This window comes from Lagopus muta, chromosome 1, assembly GCF_023343835.1.
Source record: "Lagopus muta isolate bLagMut1 chromosome 1, bLagMut1 primary, whole genome shotgun sequence".
NCBI lineage: Eukaryota > Metazoa > Chordata > Aves > Galliformes > Phasianidae > Lagopus > Lagopus muta.
This window is the reverse complement of record NC_064433.1, coordinates 192,947,330-192,970,618: the sequence shown is the minus strand read 5'-3', so window position 1 is coordinate 192,970,618 and position 23,289 is coordinate 192,947,330. Positions and strand designations below refer to the sequence as shown.

At 50.5% G+C, this 23,289-nt stretch overlaps 1 protein-coding gene across 1 annotated transcript; it reads right to left on the bottom strand.

Moving 5' to 3' along the window:
* Positions 1-44: 44 nt before the first annotated feature.
* On the bottom strand, positions 45-22,676 carry RNF169 (ring finger protein 169). The gene is made up of 6 exons (XM_048964546.1): positions 22,343-22,676; positions 14,249-14,325; positions 8,551-8,697; positions 7,688-7,800; positions 6,493-6,592; positions 45-4,865 (listed from the first exon to the last, which is right to left on the bottom strand). The coding sequence occupies exons 1-6, from the start codon at positions 22,674-22,676 to the stop codon at positions 3,705-3,707; spliced, it is 1,932 nt and encodes a 643-aa protein (XP_048820503.1). The 3' UTR covers positions 45-3,704.
* Between the last annotated feature and the right edge of the window lie 613 nt (positions 22,677-23,289).

Sequence of the window (23,289 nt, the reverse complement as noted above, 5' to 3'; positions counted from 1 at the left end):
CACCACGGTTTCCCCATGCAGCAATTTCAGCACAGCCAGGCAGCTCACTGTCAGAACCTGGTTTTATTCTGCTTTAACCTGGGCCTTTGTCCTGCGGTTAAAGTCCTCGATGCTGTTAAAAGGTACACAGGATTCGTACACGGTTGGCATGTTTCTGTTTTGTGACAATTTTTCACAAGCAGGATTTACTCTGTTCCAAATGACAGAAGCCACAACATGACGGACTCTGCGTGTCATTTACCCACACATTTACACATGCAAGTCAACGCTCTCTGAGCAACTCCCATCGCTTTTAAAACATTCAGATGAAGCCACAGTGGTTCAGCTGAGATCCAAAATGACCGCAGTCTCTCACCGCACCGCTGCTCCGATGGCAGGGGAGGAGAACACTAAAAGCACAACGATTTAAAGCGTACTGGAAAAAGTGTAGCAACATCGATATTTGTTTCAAACAGCTCGACAGTAAACACCAAGAAAACCAGGCATACACGAAACCTTTCGTCATCGGTTGGAGATTTTCCTGTTTGCATAGTGAGTAGCTAGTTCTAGGGCTGTTCTGATGTGTTGCCGTGCTTTGAAGATAGAGGGAAGATAAAAGTCTGTGTCAGAATTGCACTGTGCATGGAGGTGGCTCCAGTGCTGAGCTGGTGCTCCAGGAGATGCCCCCCAGCTCTGTCGTGACATCCCACCCTGTCATGATCACATCCATGTCATGGTGATACCTGCCGTCATCACGGTGACCTCGCAGACCATCGTGGTGACACAGAAACAATCCTTGGTGGGCCCTGGTTTTCCTGGGGGATCGTTTCCAGTGGGATCCCAGTGAGGGATGCTGGGGGATGGGTTCTGTAGGGTCAGGAGATGGCGAGGAGCTGGGAGCCCTGTGGGGCCGCTGCCTCCGGAGCAGCGCTGAAGGCTTCACTTTCATGTCGGCGATGGTCTTTAAGGCTTCTACCTCTCCTTGCTCTCGTTGATACGACACAAAGAAGCACTTGTTCGAGCTGGACTTTGTGACTACTGTGCACTGCATGTACAATAGCATTGGAAGAAAAATACTGACAATATAGCACAACGTCATACAGGCATCTCACATCACCCCTTCTTTTGGCACTTTTCCTTCGTTCCTCTCTTCTCACCGACTCCGACATCTGATCCCATGCAGAAGGCTCCAAAGCATCCGAGCTGCTTTGTAGAGTCAGGCAGCATCTTTGGCAGATTTGGTGGCCGGGTGATGGCACCACACTCCTAGGGACGTGCAGGATGGTGGGCCACGGTGGGGGGAACAACCAGGAGCCAGTGCTGGCCTGTGGGCTTCCCCCAGTGCACAAGAGGAGGTGACTGCAGGAAGGATGAAGGTCAGGAGCTGCTTTCCAGGAGGTGCAAACCAACGGTTGGTTCCATCTCAGGGCCCCTGCAGATCCTGTGCTGCACCCAGCGCTCAGCAGCAGGTATTCTGCTTCTCCAACAGCACTGTTTGTGGCCACCACTGCCCATTACAGCAAGGGAGGCCGGGGATTTCTGCTCTTATCAGTGAAATGATATACCACTCCTTTTTGTGCAAGCTGCAGACAACATTTAGAGGTCTCCTTCCATCCCAGCGCAGGTGGGGCTGGGTTTTAAGGGAGCCAGCTGCTGCCAAAGCCTTGTATTTAATACATAAATATTTATGTAACTCATCTTTAAAAAAGAAAGAAAAAGGTATTTAAGAAGACACTGGCCTGGTGCATTGGGCTCCATAATCGTTCTTAAGAGGGGAAAGAAAGGATACATTCAGTGTGGAAACCCCACAGAAATGAGAGTTTTGGTTTGCACGTTTGCTTTGAGAGTGCTGAGAACCAGAAAAGAAAAAGGAGGAAACTGTTCCAGGATTAACCATGAGCAAGAGGCAGCGACCAGATGCAAAATTAACAGGCAAATTTAACTCATGGGAGGAGAAAAAATCACTGTGAGTTTCCATCCTGAGCTTATTCTATAGAAACCAGTGCAGAGGGCAATTTCAGGCTGTTGCTGTTGATCTCTACATCAATCTTCTAGGTCAAATTGGAGCTCCAATTGCTCAGCCTTCTTCCGATTCAATACATGATTCGAGTCCAAAGAGCTGCGAGGGAGCAGGGATGGTCCCAGAGATCAGGGAGCATCCAGTTGGTGTGTGAAGGAGATCTGGATATAGATCTATATATTACGGAATCACTGCTATAAGCTTTCTCCAAACAAAAAGTGTCAATCTGTCGAAATATAGTATTTAAAATATATAAATTTTATCCATTAAAATATAAGTTTTCTTTTTTAAAAAAAAAACAAAAAAACACAACCAAAAATCCAGTTCCATTAGGAAAAAGGGTCCCTGCAGTCACACAAGGACGTGGAAGAGAAAAATAAAATCAGTTCCTTTTGTTTTCTTGTTGTTTTCAAAGAGGAAGACATTCAGCCGTTTTTTTAGATAGGAGGAATTTGGGCAGTGACAATTCTCTGGGATTGGTCCCATGCTTCAGGTCCATCCTGCACAACTCGTCTCCCCGGCGCCGGCGTTCCTCCCAACGCACTGCAAAGCAGCACCCGTAGATGAAGCTGATTCTTCCTGAGCCCAGTTCCTCACAAGAACCCAAGGATCGCTTTGGATGATGGGGAAGAGAGGGGAAAGGTGGGAAAGCCCCGAGTGTGGCTGTCACCAAAGGCACAACTCTACCCCACCAAGCCCAACAGCTCCTCCAGCCCCCGGCAGCCCCGTGCCCTTATACCTTAAAGGAGGTTTGTGCAGCATTGCTCACCTGAGCTGTTAGTGGTTTAAGCAGTGAGGAGGGTGGCTTGTAGCCCCTGCACCCCACGGCAGGAGTACTGGGCTCCCATTCCATCCATTCTGCACTCACTGCGTGCTGGGAGAGGCCAGCCCCGCTCCCTGCACTGCACCCAGAGCCCACAGTGCCTGCCTCCTTCTTCCCAACATCAGGGCAGCATTTCCTTTTCTGGGCTTCAACGTTTAGAAGGGAGGTGAGACTCTGGGTGAATAGCTGCATTGTTCCTTGGGTCGCAGTGCCTGGAGGGTGGCTCCCAAGTGCTCTCTGCCCCATCATTAACGTGAACATACAAGTTCCTATAATGCTTTTCTATAAAAACCTGATTTTACAACTTTTTTTCCACTGCATTTGGCCTTCTACTTGTAGAAGACAACCTCTGATCTGCACTGCTGGTGCAGCCAGCGAGATACATTCATTGGTCAGCACTGCAGGTGGATCCCCTGATCCCTCCTGCAAATCCCAGGATGGGACCAGCCTGGTTTCCTCTGCAAGCAGAGCTCCGATTTCTTGTGGAATATGGACATGGCAATGAATGGATGAGGTCCACCATGGAACAGCTGAGGCTGGCAGGGACCTCTGAGTCCCACCCAGCAGGGAGCAGGGTGCCCAGGACCCAGGGTGCCCGTGCAACCAACCCTTCCAGCCAGGACAACCATCAGCTGCACTGCAGTGCACTCACAGGATGCCAGACCTCTCTCAGACCAATGGACCAGCCAGGCTGGAGGAACTTGTCCTTTTTTTTGTTACATCTGGAAGGACTCTGGCTTCTCTCTGAACTGGACCTCGAATGTCTTATCACCAAAATGAAAAACGACAGCGTGGGTGGAAGTATGACAAAAAAATAGCTTTCCTATAAGATAATTTGATAAACCTCATCGTCCTCTAGAAAGGCAATATCGTCCACCAGTGCTACTTGGCACCCAGAGTGCTCTTCGACCTCAGCAGGTACCGATCCACCCTGACTTTCCTCCTATCCACTGTCCTGTTCTCGCTGTCGAAGATGCGCTGCAGGTGCAGGGCCAACCTCCTGTCCTCCTCCTCCTGCTGCAGCTTCTGCTCCACCTCCCGCACCAGGCGCTCCTCCAAGCCCGGCTCCCCTGCTGCGTGCCTCAGTCTTTTGACAGAGCCGTTGTGCTCCAAGTGCTTTGTTTTGCAGCGCCTCTTCCGTCCCCGTCGTAACGCTGGCGGCTGTTCACTGATGATGTTCTCGACGGAGCTGCAGGTGTTGTTCTGCACGTTGATCAGCTCGCTGTTGTTCAGGCATTTCAGCTGCTTCTTCCCCGACAGGACCCCCAGAGTGCTGCTGTCTGGCACCCCCATGACCCTTCTGCTCAGCACTTTGGGGCCCAGATTAAGACAGGATTTGTCCGTGAACACGTTGGCTTTGACGTCAGGGGCTTCGGACACACGTGCGTGCAATGGGGCTGTGTTCAATCGCATCTCTGTTTCAGCGCTGTTATCTGTTGTTAAGGCCTGGGAGTCCCTGTTCCTCTCGCTCCCCCTCTTCATCTCGCTGATAGAAGGAAGGAAATCCAGCTCAGGGTGAGGGTCTCCCGTCGCATCTGACAGCAGCTGATCATCCTGAATCTGGGAATGTTCCTTATGGGCGATGTCAGGAAGTGTAACGTCCTCCCCGGGTTCCGAAGCCAACGACGTAAGGGTCGCTTTTGAGAGAGTCTTTTTAATCTGGCGCTCCTGAAAGATCTGCTCCCATTTTTTCAGTATTCTGGGGCTGGCCTCGTAGGTGGTGGGTTTCTGCAGGCTCCGGCTGAGGTTCCTCGGAGTGGATTTTATGATGAGGGGGCTGAGGACACGGCCATCAGGAAGCCTTTTGGGAGGTGTGCATGGCGAGCAGACGATGGGTTTGAAGTGGTTGAGCTCTTCTGAGATGCTGTCATTGCTCTCGGGGCTGATGGATCGCTCTGGTCTGTGCAGGGCTGAGAGAGACGACGCGGCGTTGAGGAGTGGGCGCTTCTCCGCCGTCAGGTCCGGGGCAGAGAGGCAGCGGTTGTTCTGGGTGGAGGAGAGAACTCCCAGCAGAGGTGTTGATGCGCTGGTGATGGGTGGGACCTGCAAGGCAAGGTTTGGCTGCTCAACAAGCTTGTTATGGAGAAGGGAACGGGCAAATATGGGCAAGGAGAAGGGGAGAAACGTGGCATGGGGCTGCAGCTCAGCTCCTCCTCTATGCAGTCTGGTTGCAGCACATGTCACCACCAACACCGGACATACAACATTGCCAACACAACACAGCAGCATCACAGAATCACAAAATGGTTTGAGTTAAAAGGGGCCCATAAGGCTCTGATCTTATTCCCTGCAATGCACAGGGATGCTCACAGCTCCATCGGTGCTCAGAGTCCATCCCCTGACCCTGGGTGTCTCCATGAACGGGGCATCCACCACCTCTCTGAGCAACCTGTGCCAGTGCTTCACCACCCTTACCAGAACAAAATAACTTTTCCTTCTATCCAATCTAATATCAGGGTCTCAAATTTATTTTAGTGTTAGAAATGCTCTGGGATAGGGCAAATGGCAACCCCTCTGTTGGTGAAACAACGTTGAGGAGCCCCAGCACTGTCCTGGCTGCAGGAAGCTACTCTCCTCAAAGGTAATGGTCACCAGAGGGCTCTTTGCTCCCTAGCAAGGCACAGGGGAGCAAGAATGAATACCTGGCCTGGGTTTAACACACTCCTCTATAAAAAGTTGTCTGTGTGCCAGAGGCAGATCAGTGGAACCTCCGTGAGCATTCCCCACACAATGCCAGTGCAGGGACAATCTCTGGCAGAGCTGAAGAGCAGCATTTCTTGTCCTCTCCTAATGCTGTTCTATCTGGGATGTGCCAGAACCCACCTGTACATAAATCTGACCTAAAAGCTGCACATAGTCAAAGGTAAACGGTTCCTACTGGCTTGTTTTGGAGTCAAAACAGGTTCGTGGGACATCCCTGCAGCACAGCTTTTATTGGGCCAGGCCCATACGTCACCTGCTTGAAAAAATGAATGGCCAGGGAGGGCAGCTCAGACACAGACCCTCACTTGGAGCTCAGTCCAGTTTAGATCAGAACTGGACCAAGCTTTTAACAAGAGACTCCAGACCACGGTCCCTGCCCACTGAGACATAAGGCCTGGTGCACAGTGTAACAGATGTCATTAATTCCCTGGATATGAGGAAAGCAAGACCAGGCCGACTCTTCCCACAGCAGAGTTCAGTGAAAGCACCAAAGAAAGTATGCTAGCACCAGGGGAGCAATGAGTTTTGCTCTACTTAAGCAACTTTGAACAACTCTGAACAACTTTTTAAGTACCTCTGAATTAACAACAGGGGAGAAAGTGGGAGAAGAGAGGATTTTCTTCTCAGCTTTTATGATTTTTAACTTTAACTTCCTTTAACCAAAGCTGGGGCTTCAGCCTTGGAAAGAAAATGAATTACAAAACAAAGCAATGAAGAGAACCCTTCCAATTTCCAGCTATGCCACAACGCAAACAAACAGCTCGGTAAGCTGTCTGCTCTCCTGCCCTGTAATTTCAAACCTGACAGGTTTTTATTATGAGCTGCAAGGAGATGACTGGCCCAGGGCAGTAAAACCACCACAGAACCAGTGTCTGATACAAGCAGATTGCTGGCACTGTATGACCTCAGATAAGGACGTGACACATCAAACCCTTTCTCGCCGCACGCTGTTGGGAACAGGTGGTACCTTTGTTTTGTTATGTGGGGCTGATCTCTGCCTGCTCTTTGATCTCTCCTGGATGGTGTCATTGCAGCTCCGACTCCTTTCCACCTTGGAGGTTAGGTTCCTGTAAAGCAATTACATGAGATTGCTCTTTATCTTGGGAGCAAGACGTTGAATATCCCCAGCAGAAAGGACACCTGAAACCTGGAGCTGCAGGGACCACGGCTCTGCAAGCAGAGCCCCAAACCCACAGGTGGGTGTTTGATGGGAACAGCTGGCTGCTGCCCACCTCTGTGCTGAGACCTCACGGTCTGCTGAATGAAGCCATCAACCAAAAGCAGTTGGGGTAGATGACCTCTGTAGGTCCCTTCCAACCAAACTGTTGTATATTATGCAGAAATGTCATGTGATAGCGATAGTCTTGGGATGGATTGACGGTTGGACCAGATGATCTTAGTAATCTTTTCCAACCTTGATGAGTTTCTGATTCTAAATGATCTTGGTAAGAGTTGGAATCGAGCCATGAGCCCTGCAGGGCTGTGGGTGCTGCCTGCATCACTTCAGGGTGATGCCACAGCACTGAGCAGATGCTGCCCAGGGTTTTGGCCACGCAAATCTCCAGCTGAAGCTGCAGATGGAATGACAGCTCTGCACCACAGCACCCGAGTCTTCCCCAGAGCATCAGTCTATGTTCAAGGGCTCTGTGCTAAATACCCTGACACCTCTACCCCTCGTAACTAATTGAGATCAGAGTTAATGACAGCACTACAGAAGCCCGTGTGCTGCTGGTGTGAAGTCACACCGCGTTACTCAGCTGCTTGCAGTGCCTCATGCAGCAGCTCTCACTGATAACTGGTTTGGGGCAGATGCTGCCTCTTAACATGTGTGCTGGAGATAGATCCAGCACTCAAATCTAACATGAAGAATTCTATACTTCTGAGTTTTGTAACTTAAATCTACAATTAGTGATTTTGCAGCTTCATGGGATGAACAGTAAATGCATGAACCCCCAGGATTTTACAGCAGGCAGGAGGTAATCACAACAGATCCTACACTGACCAATTCTTAAATTCCAGAATAGCGACTGCTTTTCTTTTGGACTGCAACAACCCTTTCAATTTAATTCAAAGCATCTCAGCTACATTTGGAACAACAGCAAGAAGAGCAAGACAGTTACACCTGCACATTAAGCAGCCTCAATGGAGTCTCAGCATCTTACCCTGAAAGGAAAGCAAAGGAGTAGGCACTGGTCTTGGAAACGAATGCCGACCGATGTGTTTGTTTGCCTTGGAATGGTTCTTCATTTTCTGAATCCGAGAGACGTTCAGGAAACTGAAGTCAATCAAGGAAGAGTTAGCTGACATATATGACAAAAAGAATCACTTGGAAAGTAAAGGTCTTTCTTGCAAAGGTATTAATATTCCACAAACCCCTGATGCGACGAGGCCTCCAGGATATAAACTGTGAATGCAACCTCCCATGCAGTTCTCTTCACTGGAGCTGTAAGAGCTCCAGTCCCCAAAGATAATAATGCAGAAATAAGCACACAGCTCCTGTGTACAGCTGTGAAAGGTCATTTAAAGATCAAGCACTGGATGAGCAGTAAACTTGAGAAAATCCTCCCAAAAAGGTACTATAGGCCATGAGCCAGAGCCCACATAATCCTCTACCTGTAATTCTTAAGAGCATTTCCTATGGAGTCTCACAACTGGAAGGAGAAATAGGGCCACACTGTAAGGGACTTGTGGAGACATGCTCCAGGAAAGGCTGTGTGCCACCTCTGCACGTTCAGTGCAGCTGCACCTTCAGTCGTGAGCAAACTGGGTGGAAGAAGTGGAGACAAACCTCCAGAAAGACATTTGTGGTCATGATAAACCCCCTTAGAACACAGGTCTTGTTAGTAGAAATCTTTGTGAACTGTTAGCTCGTATCCTTCAGGGCCATAGAGAAATCAGTCCTGGAAAGCACGTAGAGTCAAAGAAACATCTTAAGAAACCTAACTCCTGCTCCAGGGTTGAATCTCAGCAGTATTTCACCTGGTTGGTGTCTGTGATGTGGACTGGAAAGTACAAGCTTACTTACACACTCCTGGTTCACTTTGAGCACGAGGGAGTCATCTTTTTTCTGCTGCTCTTCCATTTTTCGCTTTCCTACTTCCACGTCATCTGACATGAGCTTGTGAATCAGGTCCTCAGAAGCTTTTTCTTCTTGTACCTTTTCTTCTCTCAGCTGGAAACAATGACAAAATAGACAGCATAATTGGAATGCTTTGAGTTCCACACCTGGTTGTCAATAGTGATTTTCCAAAAAAGTTTGGCCACAACATTTAATTTTGTGTCCCTGTTCCTCTGCTCTGCTTTCCTCATAAGCAATCATGGGAAGACTGTTTTCTTTCTACATCTACACAAAGCAGGGATGTCACTGCAAAACAGCAAAGGCACTGTTAGATGCAATGTTTGACCGTGAGTTCTCTGCCAAACTGGTTTCTAAACTAGAGAAAAAAGCTTCTGTCTACTTGTGGATTATCACACTACAAATTAACAGGGCAGAACAATGCATATACACAATAGTTTCATGCAAGCTACAACATTTCTGTCTTCAAATGGACTGCAACACTAGACACACAACTTGTCAGGTAGACAGACAGCACCACCTGAATTCACACTTGTGAGTTATGGCAATCCCCATGCCATGTAAACTTCTGCTGTTTCATGGACGTGTTGGGATGGAGACCCAGACAGACCATCCAACCCTCCGATGGCCATCAGGAGTCCCAAAGTTGCAACTTGGTTTTGAATTCTCACCCGTTTTTAGACATTTTCTCGTTACTTTTAGCACCGTGGCTGGCAGCAATTCACAAAGACTATGAAGCAACATTGTTTTACTCACATGTGCTGTACTACAGCACTTTATGAACCCAAACGAAGGCTGAGTGAAGGCTGAACAAGGAATCCTACAGAACTGCATGGTAGCCCCAGCAGTGTCCTGCCTTGTTTCCCATGAGCTCTGCACTGAACCGTGGTGTTGCTGCACCCCATGGACTGTGCTCCTTCCATTCACTGCCCCCTGCTTAGAAGCACAGAGTATCTCAAGGTGGGAGGAACTCCCAGCTCCATCCAACCCATGTGGCTGAGAGCAGCATCCCAGTGCTCCCTGACATCTGGTAGCTTAGGGCTGCCCTCCTGGGAAAAGCACAACTCACTGCTCAATGGCTGCTTATAACCAGCTCAGATGGACCCTTCATTTCCATCAGCCCCTCCTGGCCAGACTGTGCCTACGCAGAGGCTTCAGCCCTCCTGAAGCAAAGGATTACCCTAATGTGGTCACAGATGGATGGGCTGCGATGAGATGCGCTGTTCAGAGCCAACAAAGCCCTCCTCTCCTCCTTCACACCTCTTAGAATCACAGAATCATTCAGGTTGGAGAAGACTTCCAAGATCCCCAAATCCAACCCCATCCCATCCCCACCATGCCCACTGACCATGCCCCTCAGTGCCACATCCACATGGTTTTGGAGCACCTCCAGGGATGGTGACTCCCCCACCTACCTGGGCAGCCTGTGCCAGAGCATCAATGCACTTTCAGAGAAGAAATTCTCCCTAATATCCAACCTGACCCTCCTCTGGTGCAACTTGAGACCCACGACCTCTCATCCCATCACTGTTTCCTTGGAGCAGAGGCAGACCCCACCTCACTACAACCTCCTTTCAGGCAGCTGTGGAGAGAATAAGGTCTCCCCTGAGCCTCTTCTTCTCCAGACTGAACCAATCCCCCCAATCTCTTCCTTTTGAACAAGATGTGCAGCATGCACTTGGATCCATCCAGCCACGCTGCCCAGGGTAACACTACAACACCTCTCCTCCCTCGTTTCTCAGCCTCTCATCTCTTCCTGAACTCAGCACTTGTACATAACGCCACAAAGAGCCCATCTAGGTGCCTGGATGGAACTTCTCTTTCCACCCCACCTCTATAGGTGGGCCTCCTCGACGAGTCTGGCCTCTGGTTGTCAGCAGCAGGTCTGCACTGCTGTTTCACAGTTGTGCTCAGCACAAGGATCCACAGAATGGTTGGATTGGATGGGACCTTAAGGATCATCCAGTTCCAACCTCCTGCTCTGGAATTACAGTTCTGTTTCTGCCCCACAGCTCAGTGTGGGATCTCCTCGTGGTTTCCTACCTTCCTGCTAAGACAGCAGCATCCTTCTGCCTCCCAGTGCCAATGGAAATAAAGGCACAAAGCTTTCCTGGGGTTCGTGCAGTTGCACTGCAGCCCAGTAAGAGAAAAGAGTCGGTGACACTGCAACAACAACCGGCTTTTCAAAATATATATGCTCTCTTTTTCTTCCCTTTCTCAAGGTTAACAAAATAAGCATGGCTGTGTGAGCGACCCCATCTCAGAAGCTGAAGAAAGAAAACCGGGTTTGCAGCGCACTGCACAAAAAGCAAAGTGTAATTTTGAGATGAGGAAGGATCCAAATTCTACTGAATCTGAACCTACAGGGATGAGCAAGGGAGGAGGAGGAGGAGGAGAAGGCACAAAGCAGCAAAAAGCCTCATCTGGGTGATGGTGGGTGTGTAGCAAATGGTTCCAAAGACAGATTTTGCTTCTGGTTTAGCGATGCTTGAAGACACATCTTTGAAATCCTGATCTATTAATAATCTGAAGGGAGAACATCATCTGACTGAGAGAGATTACTGCCATGTGACTGAGCCATGGGTGGTACAGGACTCTGCTGCACATTTTGTGAGGTTTCTGCAGTGTTTTTGTGCTTTGAGAGGCCCCTCTGGAAGTATCTGAAGCAAAAGGTCACACTGAGGCTCGTCATAAAGATGACTGAAATCCCACCCAACACTTCCATCCCTTCCATATGAATGGAAGGAGCTAGATGGGAATCTTGGCTTTTTCTCCAACATACAACATCATACCCAACTCCCAAGCATAAAGCCACAGGCTTACACAACAACATGTAGGAAGGAATATCTAAGAACTGTAGGCAAACCTATGGGACAGCAAGTTGAAGGTGCAAGCACAAGGTGCCACATGCATCACCAGGAGGCAGTCATTTCACAAAGGGGGGGTAAAAAAAACATGGCATAAAAGGAAAACAATTCTTGTCCTGCAGGTAGGAAGCAAGTGCTTGACTTTGAAAGCCAGATCACCCAGTGCTGAGAAAATCACACCACAAGATGATCCACTTCCACTAAGTTTCTCCCTGCAGAATGATGGCCACTACTTTGGTTTTAACTGCATGAGGAGGGAAGGAGGTCCAAGGCTTTGGAAAACATTTAACAGGGGATGCAAAAGCTGCTGGAAAGCTGAAGACAACAAAGGTTGTCCTCATGTCACCACCACGTGACACCATGTGCCTCCAGACAGAGGAAAACCCAGTTACACACCAGCTTTGGTCCCCAGATCTGAGCCCTCTGCATTCTGATTTCCCCTGAAAATCAGGGGCACCAAGAGACTCTTTCTCCCAAGAGTTAAAAGAGCCAAGAGTTAAGATTGTGCCTGATGCAAGGGAAAAGCTGGAATTGCTGCTGTGATGATGGAACAGAAACCCCTCTCCCATCTCTCCGTGAGCACAAAGGGGAAGCCAAGAGCCAAACATCCTCAAAATGCCAGAGGAACGTTCAAGCATCTCCTTTACACAGATGGGGAAGTGAGAGGTGCTGGTGCACGTTTGTGTGGCATCTCCTTGCTGAAGTCAAGCAGCAGATGCAGAGACTTCTGCAGCCTGCCGCCAGCTGACTGTGACTCAGGCTGCTTATCTGAACTTGGTTTGTTGCACGTGAAGTTAGTCATTGTGTGATCAGAATAGGGAAATGGTGACAAAAGGACCCACAAGCCAGGAAGGCTGTCCTGCAGAGATGCTGTACAGGAGTTACACAGGAGAGAAGATGCTTTGATCCCTGCAGGAATCATAGAATAAAATCATAGAATAGAATAACAGAACCATTAAGGATAGGGAAGACCTCCAAGATTCCCAAGTCCAACCCCAGCCCACCCCCACCATGCCCACTGACCGAGTCCCTCAGTGCCACATCTGCCCTTTATCTGAACACCTGCAGGGATGGTGACACCAGTGACACCAGCACCTCCCTGTGCCAACACATTACTGCTCTTTTGGAGAAGAAATTTTCCCCAGTCTCCAACCTGAACTTCCCCTGATGCAACCTGGGGCCGCTACCTGCAGATCTCAACCAGGCTGGAGGCACCTGAAGAGCATCGTCCCAGTTCAGCACAGCAAGCCTACGTGCAGCTGGGGGCACAAAAGCCTCCTCTGATCACACCAAGAACTTCCCCACAAGCAGAAATTAGAAGTTCTGCCTCAGAAACCAGGAAAACCTGCAGAATCGATGAGCTGGCTCCCAAATCACGGTGGGAATTCTCTCATTCAGTTAGCAGGATATTCATGATACCCTGGCAAAGTCTGCAGCTGATACCTCCATGAAAAGCTTGCTTTTTTCTTTAAGTAGAACAGATCCGTCCTCCAGGTTCCAGCAAAAATAAACTCAATTGCCAAATACAGTGATGCACGTTTAAGTTAATTAATAAACCAGACTTTTGTTTCTAAGTGCTCAGTCTTGCACTGCTGCCTAACCCAACAACTCTTCAACAAAGCATCTCAGTGTTGCTAAAAGAGCCACAGCACCCGACAAACACAGCACAGTCTACCCAGCACAAGTAGGCTGGACCAAAAAAGTTTCCATTCCTTACCATCAATTAACCAAAGGTTGCAATCAAAGCGATCCTAATGAGGCTGCACTACTAATTGCGTGGAGAAGAAGGAGAGAAAACCCTTCCCCTGTCTAAAATTCCACCTAATTCATCTGTGATTTTAATACAGGCATTCCCTCAGTAGCTGTTTACCTGAAACACCACCTAAGCTGTACTTTCCTGCTTAGTGTACGAGGTTATCTTTCCATCTAAACATTCCAGCTCTTCCTACGTTGTTGAGACCTTCCAACAAAAGCCCAAAGAAAATGTTATCAGTGACAAATCTGCTCCTTCTCCCCAGCAGGAAACCCAACAGTGGGGAACATCCCAAAGCAGAACGCATCATGGTGCTGCTCCAGCTGTACTGTGCAGGAGTCCAGGAACACAGCAGGAGCACAGTTATGGGATTCAAGCAATTGGGACTGGAAATGATTAGATGCTTAGCTACAGCAGTCCTTGCTTTTGCCATGGCGTTTCTTGCCTCAAATTTCTGTCCATGACAAGCCATTGGAGGCATTTCATAGGATCACAGAATCATGGAATCATGGCATATCTGGGATGGAAGGGGAGCTTAAAGCCCCTTCCAGCCTCACTCTTACTGTGGGCTGGTTGACCCCACCAGCTCAGGCTGCCCAGCGCCCCATTCATGGCCTTTGGCATCTCCAGAATGGGGCTCCCACAGCTCTGTGCAGCCCATGCCAGAGAATTTCAGGGACTTAGATTCAAACAATCCCTTTTTTTAAACATACTAAATGCAAAATTCTCTACAGAATTGCCTCCAGGGATACAGATGCTCTCTCAAACCCTTTATAATCGAGGTCCACCAAGGACTGTCCATCTCCAGGCTCTGGAAGGCAGCCCAGGGCAGCAGGAGCTGGCTTCTGCACGCCTGCCTGCTGCCAACACCTCCCTGAGCTGGCTGAGCAGCAAAAGGGGAATAAATGACCTTTGTTACAGAGCAGGGATGAAAAGCCCTTCGAGCTTCCTTACAGGTAGGATGGCATCCCTGCTGGAAATCCATGTGATTCTGGAAGGAAAGCTGCAGTTACACTGAGTACTCTACCTTCCTTAGCTGGCTTTCATATTCTTCTCGAAGTTCCCCCGGTTTGCTTAATTTGATGGGTGCTCTGAATATAAAATCTGAAAAAAGAAGGGAGAAAGGAAGCACATTTAATGCAGGCTGTTGGGCCACCCATCTTTGCTCCTCCTGTGCCCCACTGCCTGTAAAAGGTTTTTGCAGACGGCGCTGGCAATGTAGGCAGCACGCAGTGCAGCTGTGTTGGCTTTCCCCAGCACAACTATACCCACATTGCTGGTTTAGGGAGTGTTTTCTGTCCCAAAACACCACCACTAAGTTGGCCCTAAGAGATGATTTCCAATGTGGAAGCGAGCACGCGGCCGGCACTTCTACTTTGCTGCAATTTGCTTGTTTTGCCACCAAATACCTCAGTGTGTGTTTGCCTGTCAGCTTGAGCCTGCAGGCACAGCCCAGGACCTCGATACAGCCCCAAGCTGATGGCTGAATGCATCTTCTTGGCTTTTAAATTCACCAACAAAACCCCCATAGCTGAACTCCCAGTGATGAAGTGGGAACACAGCCAGTGCCCACGTTGTACCAAACCACATGGAACTGCTGCATGGTTTGCTTGCTTCAAAAGGGAACAAACCTCTTGCAGTGGAGTACAGACTTTGAAAAAGCTTCCATTCCCTCTTGCAAGAGCTCATGCCATAAAGGAAAGTGCCATGCTGGTGCTGCCATGTGCGATGATGGCTCTGTGCCCACACTGATCGCATCCTTGAGCTCCCTATGCATGTCATCAGGTTGAATTTCCATCTGCAGCGTGCCCGCAGCAACCAACAGCTCCTGGTGGGTGCTTTAGGTTGGCATCAGATCTTATCCTCCCAGCTAAAAAGGTGTTTCCTCCCTCCAGGGTCATAAAAGCATGTGGGTTAACCTGGGGAGACGAGCGAGCCGTAGCCATAGTCCCATCACTTGCTTCAGTTCAGCAAGCCAGAAGAGATCCTAAATGATGAGACACTTACAAAGTTCTGCTGGTTTAGCTAATGCACCCAGGTGGGGGCAATTCCAGGTCCAGCATCACTATGCAGTAACTGGCATCTCTCATAGAGACATAAAAAAAAGACAGAGAGCCCAAATTCCTAACTTTTGTTAATAGAAATGCAAAAAGAGCCATTATCAGCAGGGCACATTGAACGCGTCTCTGCTCCCCTGGGCCTTCAATCCTACACCCTCCTTGTCCCCACAGATACCCACGGTGTGTTCTACACCTCTGCTTCATTACATCCTAGTTTTGGGTGCCACCATTAATCCCAGCTGGAGGTGCTGGCTCGATGCTGCCCTATGTGCTGCCAAGCAGAACGATGGCAATGTGTGAGACCTCGAGCAAATGCCTCTTGGTTGGCTTTGCAACAGAATTCCTGCCTGGTTCTCCTGAGGGAGCTGCAGAGGAGCAGGGATGTTCTCTGAGTGAAGGGCTGCAGGGAAAGGCTGGCACTGGGACGTGGGCTTTGCTTTGAGGGTGATATTCACACCAAAACCACAAGTCAGCATCAGCATCTGTTCCTCAATGCTTGCAGCCAGGGCTCCCATCCTGTTTTGTGCTCAATCACAAAAATACGACGGGTTCTTTGAGAGGACAACACACTTGCTATTTTCTAATCTTCCCCATTTTAGCCCTCCAAAGTTGGCCCTGCAGTCAGGCACTGTTCATCTGCACTCCTGAGCAGCACGTGGAGAAAATTCCATGCAGATGGAATATAAAGATGCTAAAATAGCCACCTCAGTGCAGAAAGCCTTTGGTTCCTTGTCCTGCAGCCAAAGCTCCAGTCTAGGCGACCTTTAGATGTCCCTTCCAACTCATCTGCTTCTACAGTTCTGTGATTCCATGGGCTCTGCTGCTTGGATAGATGCTGCCATCTCCTCTTTTCCCCTTTGCTCCTAGCAGAAACAATCAAAATCTTGAGATTTTCACAGCTTTTTGTTCCCACTTCCAGCAGTTGGGATTCTGCTTTGTGGAATGAGATCTTGATGCTTTTGAAACACAGAGCAAGTTTTCTGGCCGTGAATGCAGAGAGGCTTGGAAACAGGTTTCTGATGGGAGTAATTAACTCACTCAAAGTGGTTTATTAAGTAATTATGTAAAGATATGCCAGTGGAACGCTTCATATAGATCATAAACAGCCTTATGAGGACACAGAAAGGAATACTCAGGGAAGATTTCCCCCTCGTTCCTGTCCCCAACCACTGTATATGAACAACTCGTGTTAATTCAATCTCACCTCCATCACTGGTAGGATAATTAGGGAGCAAGGGGTAAAGAAGTAATGATAGGAGTACATCTCCCAGGGGTGAGTGGTATTTTTGCACCTGCCATAGATATGGAGACATTCACCCTTCTTCTTTATCGAGAAAATGAAGGGTCTGACAGCATTAGGGGGGATGTGTGTACTTCAGAGCAGCCTTCATACATGCACTACACTATCGCTGTCCACATCTCACTCTGCACAGAAGTGCATAAAGAAACAAGACAAGAAAACGAGAGATCAGGAATCCAGCATGGTGCAAAGAACTTAAATACTGGCTTCACACCTCTGTGGATAAAGAAGAACAGGCTGGGAGGCAGGCCCATCACATGAGGTTTCCTTGAGTGGCTTTTCCCAGCTTGGCTTCCAGTTCCTGTGATAGCTGGGAATAGGATAATCTTGATCCCAGCATATGAGTACCAAAAAGGCTTTGCCTTTTCCACTCCGAATCACACAAAACCCCATACCAAGCTAGTCTGGGTATAACCATTACTGCAAAGGAGCACAGTGCTCATCCAGCTCCAACCCTGCTGTGTGCAGGTCGCCAGCCAGCAGCCCAGGCTGCCCAAAGCCACATCCAGCCTGGCCTTGAATGCCTGCAGGGATGGGGCATCCACAGCCTCCTTGGGCAACCTGTTCACATGACCTTTGTTGGACAGCCTTAAATTAAACACATGCCATCAAGCTGCCATGCATCACCCATGCTGGAAGAAAGCAATGTGCTGCATTGAGTGGATGTGGGATCATGTCCCTGCTGTTCACACGGTGTGGAAAGACTTTATCATGACTGCACTGTGCTCTTGGGGAAAAATAAAGCTGGAGACAGGCTGCAGAAATGGCAGGAAATGAAGGAACCACCAGGAAATGCTCAAGACTGGTGTAGGCCGGCAGGCTGAAAGGGAAACAGCGGCCAAAACGCTCAGAGGAAGGATGAGGAAGTCATGCTCCAGGCCTGGCAATTAAAAACACCCTCTTATAAAGGGATCAGTTATTAATTGCTTTGCAGAGCTACTGGGCAGGAGAGGAACAAAGGCAACCAGCTGATTTTACAACAAAGGAGATTTGGATTAGATAGCAGGCCAAGTTTTCCACACATTCAGATCCTTAAACAAAGGTGGCCATGGAACCCATAATGGAGGTGTCTTCACTGATGGATGACTCATGTGTCCATGAGGAGTGACTGAGGCACATCCATCCCACCTTGGTAGGAAGCAGCAGGCTTCTCACAACCCTTCCAGAAACACCTGCTGCCCTCTTGCACAAGTCTTCTCTGCCCCTTGACCACCTTATTACCACTCCTAATCAAGCTCTTTCCTCAAAAATTGAATTTCTGCTCCTCTGCTCACTTCTCCTTCAGTTCTCCACGTTCCTGCAGGATATCTACAATGTCTGATGGTAACATCAGGAGTGAAAGGCAGAAATTGACACACGTGGGCGAAGCTGGTCTTACGCTGCCTGAGACGACAAAGCTGAGTTCTCATCTGCTTTTCCTTCCACAAGATTCTTTCTGTCTCGACGCCAGGTAGACTGCTGTCCTTGGAGAACACCGAGCATCCTTATTTTCTTGCAGTCTGGCCTAAGCAGCTCACCAGGAGCATGGTCCACGTGTGTCTGTTCATCTTGTCTGGCTGAATCTTCCAGCACCCACTGTCTCCACGTCCTGCCCTGCTCCCAGCCTCCCATCTGCTGCACCTGTTTCCAAGGCTTTCAACAGACAACTGTTTGGCTATGAGAAATCTCACTCAGCCAAGTACCTTTAAGCATTAAAGCATTACCCTGTATCACTGCATCTTCAGTTCAAAATCTGCTCTTACAGCAGCAGCCACGGGTGCGTTTCCAGATGCAACTCATCACCAGAGATGCCCATGCAGCAGGGAGATGGGCCACAGGACCCACAGACCAACCCATGTCCTTCTAGTTGGGCAGCTGGAGGCCATCAGATGGCACAGGGGCTCTAAGGGCAGACAGGTCACCTTTGCCCCGCTCACCTCCAGCCAGTTCTGTTGGGCAAGTGTCACAACAAGGACTTTGTCTTCATACCTGTTTGTAGAGCACACAAGCCCTGATCCCAGCTGCAGCCTCCACAAGTCCACTGTTACACAGGAATGCCAGTGAAGGATAGAAAACAAGACTGGAAATCAGAAGCAGTCAGTCAGTGTAAGCTGGAATAATCCAGCTATGTCAAGAGGTAGCATCTTTCATTGGCTTGTAATACTTAAAAAAAGATATTAAAAAGTAGTTTCCCAAATTAGTTCTGTGGATTTCAAGTGATACAGTTCAGCATATCAGCTTCTTGCATGTTTGATAACAGAATGGTGAAGCTGGGGGTACCTCTGGTCCCTCTGCCACCCAGAGCAGGATGCCCAGTGCCACATCCAGGTGCCTTTTGGAGATCACCAAAGAGAAGACCTCAGCCCCACTCTGGTCCCTGTGCCAGTGCTTGGTTACAGGACAGTAAAAAAAAAACATGTGTATTCTTATGTGGAATAGAACTTCTTGTGGTTTAATTCATGCCTGCCACCAGGTACCATAGAGAAGAACCTGGCTGCACTGCCCTTACTGCCTACTCTCAGGTATCTGTGCACAACTGGAGGTCCTCCTGAGCCTTCACCAGAACCAACAAGTGAAACAGCAAAAGGCAAAGTGACACGACATGCAACCAGAAAGGCTCCTACAAGCACATCACAGCAAAAGGCAGACTAAAGAAAACATCATTCTGCTGCTTGGTGGGCATGGTGCTGATGCCAAAGGACGTGGAAAAATGCTGAGATGCTCAATGCCTCCTTGCCTCAGTCCACATGGAACAGCCCCAGCAGCCTCAGGTCCTGGGAAAGCCTGGAGCAAATAAGACTCACCCATGCTGGAGCAGTGATCATTTTAGGGAATTTAACAGACTGGAGGCACATAAGACCATGGGACCTGATGGGTAGCACTTATGTGCTGAGATTTGGCCAATGTCTTTGTAAGGCCGCTTTCAATTGTCTTTGAAAGGCCATGGTGACCAGGAGAGATCCTTGGAGCTCTGAAGAAAGCCAATGTCACTACTGTGACATTCCGTCTCGACAATGAGATGGAATGACCAGCTGGTCAGCCTCGTGATATCAGAAAGGTGGTGGAGCAAATGATCCTGGAAAGTATTTTCAGGCACATGATGGACAAAAAAGTGACTGGGAGCAGTCAGCAGGGATTTACAAAGAAGGCAGGTTTAACTGATGTGGTAGCCTTCTGTGACGAGGTGACCACCTTGGTGGATGGGGGCAAAAAAGGATGTTGCTTGCCTCGACCATGAAGGGCCATGAAGAAGAGAAATAGAAAACAACCCAGGTTGGAAGGGACCCACAGGGATCACTGACCCCAAGCCCTGGCCATACACAGCATCCCCAAACCCCAACCCTATGGCTGAGAGGTGTCCCAGTGCTCCCTGAGCTCTGGCAGATGAGGGCTGTGCCCGCTGCCCTGGTAGCTGTGCCATGCACACTGTTTTCTGGGGCAGAACCTTTTCCTCACCCCCACCTGACCTCCCGTGATGCAGCTCCATGCCGTTCCCTCAGGAACCAAGATGTAACGAGCACAAACTGGAACAAGACAAGTTCCACTGAATGAATCAGAGTGGTCAAGCATTGGCACAAGTCGCCTGGAAAGGTTGCAAAGTCTCCATCCTTGGAGAGGGTCAAAACCCACCTGGACATGGTCCTGGCAGCCTTCTTCTGGTGGTCCTACTTGAGCAGAAGGCCCCAGGGGCGGCTGCCAACCCCAGCTAGTCTATGACCACGATAAACCTAGCTGTAGTCGAAATAAAGTGCATCCCCTGCTCTCTCTGCTTCTAGTAGGCTACCATTTGTAATCTTCAATTTCCGCACTATTAGCATGACTCACAGAACAAGCAGTCAATTAGCTTTACAGCTTTCAGTCTGATGCAGCCACCTGGTGCTGCTTCAGGACAGGCCTGATCTTACCAGGAACACCATTCCAGACGAGAGCTCATTTTAGCTCACCTCATTAACCGTTAATTGAACCACTCCACAGCCTTCAGCACAACCATACGTCGGCAATTCCACGCAGAGCACAGCAGTTTGTCCAGCACTTGGGTAACACCACAGGCACATCCCTGTTCAGATGCACTCTCCACGTTTCTCCATGCTAAGATCCCCTGCCGTTCCCTCCAGTACATTTTCAGAGTTTTAGGAGGCTCAGAAAGAAAATGACTACCGATGTGACTGCTGCAAAACACACGCATCTCGGGTAATGCGAGACAAGCAGAGACTTGAAATTAATTTGTTTTTAAATGTAAGTGTTCCTGCAGCGTGGCTGGATATTCCCATGCAGGCCAGGCCAGGGCAAGCACCGTCTTGGTGGGAGGTTTTGGGGAGGAGCGTGGCTCGGCGGCGGTCCGTCCTCCAGCTGCTTGGCGCAGCTCGCTGCCAGACAGCCCTTCTATTCATCACATCCAGCAAATCCTTCCGAATTCGCTTCCAGTGGAGGTTAGTGGGGTGAGTTCAAACCACCAATTTAAGCCGTTTATGCTCATCCTGCCAATTTCTCCCGCGGCGAATGAGAGGGTGCTGACACATGCATGAGGCGGGAGCCCAGAGGTGAGGAGTGGCTGGGGCAGAGCTCAGCTGGTTTGTGGTGTCCATCTGGAGCTCAACGCAGAGCTTCCAGCGGTGGAGAAGCGCTCGTGGTGATGCAGATGATCTGTGCCAACACTGCTGCATCGTCCCCCGGAGCGTCACACTGTGCTGTCAGTGCAGACAGCCTGCTCTCCATACAGGGAGGAAATGCCTTAAAAAAAATAAAACCTCGGAAATGATGGACTTTCTGTCAACAAAGACTGGGACGTCCCTCAACACAAGAGCTTTCCTCTTGCGATGCAGCAGGAACTCATCCGGTGTTTACAACCCCTGCAGGTTTCCTCTGTAACCATTAACTATTTGGGCAATGCTATTACAAAATAACTGGCTGCTGGCCACTGGATGATCCAAACTGGTGCCACCTTGGCCATGTGACACTGTCCCCACTCGGGACTGCCCAGTTCCTCCCGGTGCCAACAGTGAGAGAAAGGAATGGGTCCTCCTGTCATTGGCACTGCCCTGGAGAAGGGGATGAGGTGTTCTCCCATCACCAGTGCCTTTCTGGAGAAGGAAACGGGTCCTCCTGTCTCTGCTGTTGTCTTGGGGAAGGGGACAGGTCCTCCTGTCTCCAATGTCTTTGCGGGGAATGGGAAGGGTCCTCTTGTCACCGGCACCTTCCCAGGGAAGGGGATGAGTCCTTCTGCCACCAGCGCTGCCCTGGGGAAGCGGATGGGTTCTCCCACCTCTGGTGCCATCCTGGGCAAGGGGATGGGTCCCACTGTCACCACGTTCTTCCCAAAGAAGGTGGCAGGTCCTACAGTCTCTTACATTGCCCCAGGGAAGCGGACAGGCCCCTTCATCACCAGTGCTTCCCCAGGGAAGAGGACAGCAGTCTGAAAGCTCTCACCCCAGGCCGTGAACAGAGCTAACTCCAGATATCAGGAGGATTACCCCTTCCCCACAGCCTCTGCCTGCAGGCGGTTGACCACAGCCCCTCCACACAGCGCAAAGCTGAGCCCCTACAACTCATCACACCTCCCACCGCCCAGCCGAGCCTCCGCGCACCGCCCCCTCCCATAGAGCCCCGCCTCCTCTCACACAAGCCCCGCCCACCATGCAACATGGCCACGCCCCCCTTCTGGCCCCGCCCAGCGCCTCCCCGCACTCCCCCCCCCCCCCCGCTGCCGCCGCGGCGGTTGGGGCCGAGGAGGGGGGAGGGGAGGAGAGGGGAGGGGCAGGAGCCGCCGCCGCCGCCGCCGCACCTGGGTCCGGCGGCCGCTGCTCCGCGCCTCCTCCTCCTCCTCCTCCTCCTCCGGCGGCCGTCGCGTCGGTGCGGGCCCGGTTGGCAAAACGGCTGCGGCAAAGCGGGCAGCGCAGGGCCGGGCCCTGCAGGCAGCGTTGGAAGCAGGCGAGGCACAGCGAGTGGCGGCAGGGCGGCGTCACCGCCTCCCCCAGAGCCTGGCGGCACGCCGAGCACTCCGCCTCCGCCTCCTCCTCCTGCTCCTCCGCCCCGGCCCGCCCTCGCCGCCTCCGCCGCCCGCCCCGCCGCGCACAGCCCGCCGCCCGGCTCCCGGGGCCCGCCGCCGCCGCCGCCATCTTCCCGCACTTTGAAGGGACAGAGCGCTGAGGCGAGGCCACGCCCCTCATGCATTATGCACGAGGCGATGTATAGTCATGAGGCAGCACCGCCCCGTATCGGCCCCGCCCTCGTGGTGGCACCTCCCACCTCATTGCATATTCATGACACAAGTAAATAAGTAGGGATCTCGCCGCGTCTGTTCAGTGGGCGCGAATGCTCTTGCTGAGGGAGGTTTAGCGTAGGTTGAGGTTCGCCTCAGAGCGGCGGTTGCTGCTCCCAGCGCGATGCCGTCCCTCTGTGGCCCTGTATCATTGCATATAGCGTACAGAATCCCCCAATCCTTTTCTACGTTGATTCGCTGTCGCTGCTTACATTTGTGCTCACAGAATCCCCAAGGTTGGAAAAGACTTTTGATGGGTGGACCACTCAGCGCTGTCTGGACGGTGGCGCCGTGGGCAGCAGCTCAGGGTCCAGGTGCAGAGCAGTGCTGAGTGCTGCTCCTCAGGGCTGGGCGCTGGGAGCAGGGTTAGTGAACATCTCTGTGGGTGACACAGGCAGCGGGATCGAGTGCATCCTGAGCACTTTGCAGATGGCACCAAGCCGAGCGGCGTAGTCAACACGCCAGAAGGA

Bases quoted from the DNA above. Each gene is read 5' to 3' on its own strand.
- RNF169 (XM_048964546.1), bottom strand. From the start codon at position 22,676: ATGGCGGCGGCGGCGGCGGGCCCCGGGAGCCGGGCGGCGGGCTGTGCG. The intron at 7,801-8,550 runs GTAAGTAAGCTT...GATTGACTTCAG, and splicing joins TCAAAGTGAACCAGGAGTGT to TTTCCTGAACGTCTCTCGGA. The intron at 6,593-7,687 runs GTAAGATGCTGA...ATTGCTTTACAG, and splicing joins TCCTTTGCTTTCCTTTCAGG to GAACCTAACCTCCAAGGTGG.